Source organism: Dipodomys spectabilis, unplaced genomic scaffold (genome assembly GCF_019054845.1).
Source record: "Dipodomys spectabilis isolate Male_0828 unplaced genomic scaffold, ASM1905484v1 ptg000067l, whole genome shotgun sequence".
Classification (NCBI taxonomy): domain Eukaryota; kingdom Metazoa; phylum Chordata; class Mammalia; order Rodentia; family Heteromyidae; genus Dipodomys; species Dipodomys spectabilis.
The window spans coordinates 6,997,082-7,005,319 of NW_024870744.1; the positions used below are offsets into that span (position 1 = coordinate 6,997,082).

Sequence of the window (8,238 nt, forward strand, 5' to 3'; positions counted from 1 at the left end):
CGGAGAACAGGCGTGGGCTGCAGTGGCCTGGAACCGTGGGGGAGGGCCACGCAGCTGGGGAGCCCTGCAGCAAGCTACCCAAGCTCGCTTTGAGGGCTTGGACACAGAGCTGCCAGGGCCAGGAGCAACAACGGCGGCCACCCGGCTGTCACCGGCTGACCTCTGCCCGGGGCCAGTACGGACACTTAAGCTAAATTGGTCAATTATGGGATACTTAGACCCCTCCCTGGGGCTTCCCGGCCTCCCTGCGATCTGGGCAGCGGCACCAGGAAGCCAGTTGAATCAGTAACCTCATTACAGCGCCACTCTGCACGGACTGGCTTTGAACTCCGCGGGGTTTGTCCATGGTGGCTTCAGGATTTACACACAGCCTGGCCCGAGCCTAGTGCACTCTTCCTTCGGTGCTCAGAGCTACCACTCCGCCCCCTCCCACCCAGATCCCAGCACGCTACTTCCCGAAGTCCACCATGGCCCACGGGACCCCAGCCTTGACCCCGGGCACCCAGGCCTCCCACTCCCTCTGCACACACTCCATCCACCGCTCTGAGCCTGCCCTTCTTCCGAGGCCCGGGCTTGGCCTGTAAACCACCGAAGTGTCTGGCGCCTTCCCCTCAGTCCCCGAAGGCACAGGTCCCCCAGGGCATGCAGGCTCAGTGAATGGGATGAGGGTCTCACTCAGGGACTACAAGCCAAGAAGAGGCTAACTGCAGAGCGGGGAGGGCTGAAGGGCAGGAGACAGACAGGAGCTGGCAAGGAGGGCAGGGTCCCCGACAGGAAGGTCAAAGCCCCTCCCCCAGGCCAGTCAACGGCCATCCTATGCCTCCCAGAAGCCCCCAGCCCAGCCAAGACAGGACCAGGGTGAAGGACCATTGAGAGAGCCCCAGGCCCACCTAGCCAGAGAGCCAGAGAGGACACACTCCCCTCCCAACCCCACCTCAGTGCCCACACCCACCTCTGCACGCATGGGGGGCCCGATCCCAGCTGTCTAGAACCCACCACCTCCCCAGCCTCACCCCTGCCTCACCCCTCCGGGCCAGCCTTTGCACCTTTGTCTGGTGCTAGTGCCATTGCCCTCCCCCACAGCCCATGCCAGCAGGCTGGGCAGAAAGCTTCTCCTCTGCCACCAGCCCCGTGGGCTTCAGGGGCAGGCAGGTGCCCACAGCAGGGCTCTGCCCTCCTTGGGAAGGGTCTGTCATACCCTCAGGACCCAGTCTTGGGGTGCATGTGGGTTTACACGCATGTACACGTGCAAGCTGGGGGCGGAGACCACAAAGATAACCAGAGTGGCCTCCGCGTGGCTGTCCTCGCCTGGCTTCTGACCCGGACCCTCTGGAGCTTGTGCCAGACAGACAGCCCTGCCAGTGCTCCGGCTGTCCGCTGTCCCATGGCTGACCATGGCTCGGGGGACCCTGGAGTAGGGGGAGGGGTGGGGGTCTGGATTTCCCTAGAGGGATCAAGACAAACCAGTCAAGATCAGAGTAGTCACGGGGAGACTCACAGGGAACGGGGCAGGGTGTGAGTCTGCTGGCCGGCAGGCATCTCCTGGGGGGAGGGGGGTGCGACAGGCAGGAAGATGAGGGGTGGGAAAATGAGGGGCGAAGATGCTTGTGCTGGGTCAAAGCCCCCACCCCAGTCAGGTCTGGCTCAGCTGCAGCTAGAAGCTGGGCCCAGCTGAAAATCAGTATGCTGAGAAAAAGCGGGGAGGAGCGGGCTGCGGTGTGAACCCCACCAAGTGGCGGGATCCCCGAAGCCTCTGCAAGGCCCACTGGAGCCACCAGCATCTTCATAGGGATAGGGGGTCCTGGGGACGTTAGGAGTGGGGGACACAGAATGAGCTGTCCTCCCGGCCGCATGAGGTCCCACCAGAGAGAGAGGCCCACCTTGCCACTCGCCTTGCACAGGACAGGGGCGCAGGCCGGCATCTGGTGGTACCAGCACAGGTGCACATCTGCATGCTCACCCAGGCCCTGCCCGCGCTCCTACCCTTTGCCGCCCCCCCACACACACACTGCAGCCTGGCCAATCTTCCTTCACCACTTCGTGCTCCTGTTCCCGCTCATTCAGCTGCTGAGCTAGACAATTGCTTTGTAACTCTAGGGTGCAATTTCCCTGTCTGTGAGGCACTGGGGCAGGGCTGCTAGAACATCTCGCACCAGGCTTGGGTGGGCGTAGACACACGCAGGCCCTTGTCCCACCCAACCCCACGGGCTTTGGGAACAGTTACGCAGAGGCCAGGGGCTGGCCAGGGAACCCAGCAGGGATAGGTGAGGCTCCTGGAGCAGGCAATGCCCATGCCCTTTCCCTATCCCCCCCTCCACACACACATTGGAGGCACCAGCGATCCTCAGGCCCATTTGCGTCCAACCTGGAGACCTGGCCCCACCCCACCTAGGCCGGAGGCCCTGGGAGGACCTGGCTGCAGGCCTCACCTTGGGAAAGGAGACACACCCCACAAACAGAGCTCTGTAAGCTCCAGTCAGCCTGGCAAAGCAGGCTGCCTACCCAGCACTTGGGAAGAGCATGCGCAGATGCAAGCCAGGCAAGTTCTCCCACAGTACTAGTCCTCCAGGTCCAGCCGGACACTCTATGGCCATAGCAAAGCCTGTGGTCACGGAGGGGAAGATGAGTGGCAAAGGGTCCACACAGGAGAGAGAGAATGCTGAACAGCATCCTCCAACAAGCACACACTACAGCAGCGGACAGGGACTGGCCCTCTCCCACCTCCCACTGCATCCAGGAAATGAACCTGCCTGATGAGACTCAGGATGCAGGTTCTAGACGGTGACCCCTCACCCATGCTATCATCAAGACACCAGGAGCGAGAGTCCAGGCCCAGCCCCATGTGAGCCTGGCCAGAGCCAGTTCCTATATGAACAAACCAGCTAATGGACTGCCTCCAGGCTGGGGCCTACAAGCTTGCAGACTGGGGAGAAGGGAAAGAGGGCAGGACTTGGCTTGTCCTGGCCTGCATCTGCGGGACAGCTGGGCCAAGCCCAGAACCATCCTTTCCACAGGACAAGACCTGCTCCAGAGACCCCAACCCTGAAAAGCTCAATCTACAGTACGACTCCACGTCACCCAAGAAAGGAAGCCCAGGCAACCTCTCAGGCTGTGGGCGGGTACCCTGTCCACACACCAGGCCCTCCAGACCCCAGACCCGGCATGCACCGCCAGCCTTCCAGGGGAGGGTGCAGGCAGGCCTGAGCACTCAGTGCCCAGAACGATTCCACAAGTGCTCTGGGTACCTTCTCCAGAAGAGGACGTGACGGACGACCCCTAGCTATAGTCTCCCAGTCACAGCGGAGCTGGGGCAGGGTCCTGGCAGGGCAATCAGAGGAGCCTCCCAGAGGAGGCGCCTTGCAGCAGGCCCTGAAGGACAGGCACAGCTGGAAGAGCCGCCTTGGTCCTGGTGGAGCTGGGAGCCAGCCCGTGGCAGACTCCCCACGTGACCGCGCTGCTGGCTCTGCTCTGCACCTCACACACCCCGAGGAATGGACACACCGACCTGGTCTTCCATCCGCCGGCCTCTCGGAGGGGCCCAGCCTGCCTGGCCCTCATCTGGGCCGCATGCTCAGCCGAGGATGGGAGCCAGCCAGGCCATGGTCATAGACCAGCATGCAGACCATTTTTCTAGCCCTAACACTTCCCCAGTCAATAAACAGGGCTCCCTCTGGAGTTTACCAAAACAAACACCCCAGTCGGCCATGCCTGAGCCTAGCCACAAACTGCCTAGTCAGGCCCGAGCTGGACTCCAAGCCCGCCTCCTGGGAGTCACGTGACCCTGTTATTTTGGGAGGCCCGGAATGTGCTCTATTTTGGGTTCCAAGGGCTCCGATGTTACAAGAAGCCCCTCACCCAGGCTCCAAGCTCACCCAAGTTCCCAAATGTTCCCCAAGGAGATGTTCAGGGGGTCTACAGCTTGCCTCCAGCCGCCTGGTGACCTGCAGGCAAGTTAATAGTAAAGGAGGGTCTGGTATAGCCTGGGACCTCTGGACTTTGCAAACTCAGCCTCAGTATCCCAGGGCTCAGTCCAGGCTGAGGCCTCATCCCCAACGGGTATGGAGTAAACCAGCCCTGGGAGCAGGGCCAGGAAGCAGGAGCCGCCTCAGGCGGCTTGCTTCTCATCCAGAGCTGTCCCACACTAATCGGCTCAGTGTCTTGTGGCTAAGAGACTCCTAGGCCCACCGAGCCCCATTGACAGGGGGAAGAGGAGGAAGCCTCCACAAGGCCGACCCCTCAAATGGCTCCGCGACTGAAAAGGACAGTCAGGCCTCGCCAGCAGCTTCCGGTCTGTCCTGGGCAGCCAGCAGAGCCCTGGACAAGCCAGGTCCTCTGACACTCATCCCCAGGAGGGATTAGACTGTTGACAAAAGGGCTTAGGCAAGTGGCTGCTTAAATGGACCTTCAACTGCGCTGAACTCCAGAGCTGGTCACAAGCTTAGGAAAAAGTAAAATGTAAGCAGAGCTCAGGGCTTGCTACTCAGCCCTGGGGCAGGGGCTTCCTGGGAGGCCACAGGCTGTGTCCAGAAAGCTGCCACTGTGTGAACACGGGACTCCAAGCCTCTTGGGGGGGAGGGGTCTGGGTCCAGTCCACCAAAGTCCAGTGGCTTTGCAGCACAAGCTCTCCTCCTCACCGGAATTCCAGCACTGCTACCCTGGGCATTCTGGTCCCTAGTCCTGCCCACATGTGCCAACTCCCGGCTGGGCTGTGTCAGGGCACAGACTTGTTCTGTTCCCAGGACTAGCCAAAGTGCAGCCCTGGACACCTTTAGGAACCAGAGACGAAGCTGGGCCATTCCTCTTCCAAAAGCAACTCTACGGAGAATCCAGAGCCATGAGAAAGCTTTAAGTGGGTGAGGGAGGGGGTGCTGCTGTCCCCCACAGGCGCCCCAGCCAGGCCCATAGCAGGCCCCACAATGTGAGTCACAGACCTCTAGCTTTCTTATCTGTGGCGTGCACCCCAGCATCCCCAGGCTGGGGGTCCAAATCCGCGGCTTGGTAGATCATATAAACACAGCCTCACCCCACTAGCTTCTCCTCTACAACACGGAGCTCAAGTCCTCACGCTGAGGACTGGAACCCCAGAGCTCACCCGAGGACAGCTCCCGGCCCAAGCCCCAAAGCCCTCATCTGGGCCACCCGGCCAGCCGGTCTGCACAGCTTTCCCCAACTCGGAATCCCCTCTTCCGGTCACCCCGCAGAGGGCCTGCGCCCAGTCCCTGGCCCTCACACGGGGGCGGGCGGGGAGTGCCCCGCGGCGGGGCCGGGCGGGGAGCAGCTCCGCGTGTCCAGGCTGAGCCCCGGTCCCGGGTCCTTCCTCATCAGCCGTCTTCATTTCCATTCAGCACAAATCGTTCACCACCCTGACAGCCCGGCTGCCGTCCCCACCACCAAACGAATATCCTTCCCCGCGCTCATTTATAAAGCCACCCCCCTCCCATACCCAATGGCTCCCAAGGCCCGGGGGCAGCGACGGCTGGGGGGCCATGCCCGCTGCGCATGCCCGCGCTGGGCAGGCCGTCCGGGGCCGGAGCGGCCGGCGGGACGGCGGCAGGACAGGGACGCTGACCCCACCCCCCCTCCCCCGCCTCTGGGCTGTCCGACCCCGGGGAGCAGCGTGGGGCGCCGCGGTGGGGAGCCCCGGAGCCCCGCGGGGCGACCGTGCGCGGCTGGGCCTGGCAGGGAGGGGGTCGCAGTTTGCTTCCCGGGCGGACAGGACGCCCGGGAGCCGGCGGGCCTGCTGGGAACGGCCGGCGGGCGACGCGGAGGCCCCCGGGGCCCGGCGCGCCGCCCGCGTCCCGGTGCCGGGGAGGCCCGGGGCGGCCCGGGGCCCGCGGGGGAGCGCGCGCAGAAGTTGCTCCCGCGGCGCGGTGCGGCGCGGCGCGGCCCGGGGGTTCCGGGGAGCCCGGGGGGGACCGGGGAGAACCGGGGGCGCGCGCCGGCGCGGGGCCTCTCCAGCCCCGGGCGCGCCCGGCGCCCCCCGCCCGCGCCCGGGAAAAGTTGCCCCGCGGCCCGGCCGCCCCCTGCCCAGGCCGGCGCCCGAACTCGCGGGGAGGCCGGGGCGCGGGCGGCCCCCCCGCACCGCGCGCACGCCGCGCACGCGCCCCCGCCCCGCCGGCCGGCCCCGGGGCCCGGCCCCGGCCCCCCGTCCCCGCCCGGCCCGGCCCGGCCCGGCGGCCGACACTCACCGAGCGGCAGGAAGTGTTTGGTGTCCATGTCCGCGACTAACTCATGCCCGGCCGGCGGCGGGGCGGCGGGGCGAGCGGCGCGGCGGCCCCCGGCGCGGCCGGCCCGGGCCCGGGCGGCGGGGAGCCGGCGGCGGCGGCGGCGGCGGCGGCGGCGCGCGGAGGCCGCGGCGCGGCGAGTTGTTGCAAAAGTCGCCCAACAATGTAAACTACTTGTGCCTGCGCGCCCCCGCCGCGCGCGCGCCCGCCGCCCGCGCCCCCGCCGCGCGCGCGCCCGCCGCGCTCCGGCCCGGCCCGCGGCGGGGGGGGGGGGGGGGGGCGGCGGGGGGCCCGCGACGGGCGCGGACTCGGCGCAGCGCCGCCGCCGCCGCCGCTCGCCCCGCCCGCCCGCCGGTGCGCGCCCCGCCCGCCGCCGCCGCCGCCGCCCCGCGCTCGCCGCCCGCCGCCGAGTTGCGAGCGCCCTGCGAACTTGCAAGTTTGCGTCCGCCAGGGGTTCCCGGGAGCCGCGAGGTGGCGGCGTGGGGGAGGACGGGGGGGGGGGGGGGATTCCCTCCCAGCCTGCCGGAGAGACCGCGGCGGCGGCGGCGGCGGCGGGGCCCCGAGCCCGCGGCCCGGCCATTGTCTGCGCGGCCGCACAAAGGGGCGGCCGGCCCGGGCCGCGCGGGGACCGCGACCCGCGGGCGGCCCAGGAGAGGCCGCGCACCGGCGCACCCGGGGAGACTGAGGCCCTCCTCCGGGACGGGCCGCGCCCGACGCCCGGCCCCGGCCCGCCGTGCCCCCCGGGCGCCAGGCCGGAGGCGGATCCAGGCCGCCCGGGCTATTTTTATTCCTGGGGTAGTTCTCGGCCGACTTGAAAATTCATCATCGGTTTGCGTGGAAAGAGACAGGAAGCACTCCTGCCCGGACGCGGGCTACCTGCGCGGGGCCACGGGGGGCTCCCCGCGCCAGCCTCCCCAGAGCCTCCCAGCCATCCTCCCTGAGCGCGAGCCTCCCCCGCCAGCCTCCCCAGAGCCTCCCAGCCATCCTCCCTGAGCGCGAGCCTCCCCGCACCAGCCTCCCCAGAGCCTCCCAGCCATCCTCCCTGAGCACAAGCCTCCGTGAGCGAGCCTCTCCAACCAATTTCCCTAAGTGAGCTTCCCCGCTCCATCCTCGCTCCATCCTCCCTGAGCGAGCCTCCTCTGCACCCCCACCTCCCTCACCCACCCCACCCCCATCAGCGTTAGGCTGTGCCAGCCAAGGTCCAAAGCCAGCACTTGGGCAGAGGAGCTTATCAATGTCACAGTGGCAACACATGGCCAGCTCTGATTGCAGGTGCCAGGCTGGAGAGCCGTGAGCTGCCAGTGGCCATGTGTGACAGGGAAGAGGCCCCCCTGCCCCACCAGGAGCACTGGAGGTGGCCTGTAGAGACACCCACCCCCAGACAGACCCACCCAAGATGGCCCGGGCCTGGGGGAGGGGGACCAGGCCTGGGAGGCAGACCAGGCCTGTGGGGGGGGGGACTGGGCCTGGGGCTCCTCCTTGGCCCTACTTGACAGGATGGTAGGGAGGAGCTGGCGAGGAAAGCCCTAGTTGGAGACTCTACGCACCCCCCACCCCCGCCCCCAGCACAGGCCACAGCCCCCTCTGATCTGCCAGCCTTCCACTCTGGGTCCTCACCCACCAGGGACACGGTAGACCCAGCCCCACCCGCCCCACGAGCCCATTTCTGCCTGCTGGGTCTGGGATGGGCCAACACCACACAAGGAGTGGGAAAGAGCAAACACAGGCACTGACGGGTGCTGGGCGTGGGTGTGAACAGGCCCAGGTCTCAGGCCTGTCCCCCGGCCCGTACACCAGCCCCTCAGCCTGGAATCCAACCGGCAACATCAGACTGAGCAGCTGTGTGTGGCTTTCGTGGCCGGGGAGAGAAGCTCCCAGGCCCAGGGCACTGCTCCTTCCTGGGACGCGGCATGGCTCGGAATCCTGACCTGTGAGGCGTGCCAAGCCCAGCGAATGGATAGAAGCACGCGAGTCCCACACGGCGGGCTGGCATCCACCTGAACCAGGGCTTGTC

The 8,238-nt window shown here is 66.9% G+C and overlaps 1 protein-coding gene across 2 annotated transcripts in view; it reads right to left on the reverse strand.

Annotated features, from left to right (window-relative positions):
- Rxra (retinoid X receptor alpha) overlaps positions 1-6,447 on the reverse strand; it is an 89,533-nt gene extending 83,086 nt beyond the window's left edge. The window contains exon 1 of one of the 2 annotated variants that reach the window (XM_042681106.1): positions 6,189-6,447. In XM_042681106.1, coding sequence (XP_042537040.1) covers positions 6,189-6,216 — 28 coding nt within the window. In that variant the 5' untranslated portion in view covers positions 6,217-6,447. The remainder of the gene's footprint in view (positions 1-6,188) is intronic. The other variant, XM_042681107.1, reaches the window with a different exon arrangement.
- Positions 6,448-8,238: the final 1,791 nt, after the last annotated feature.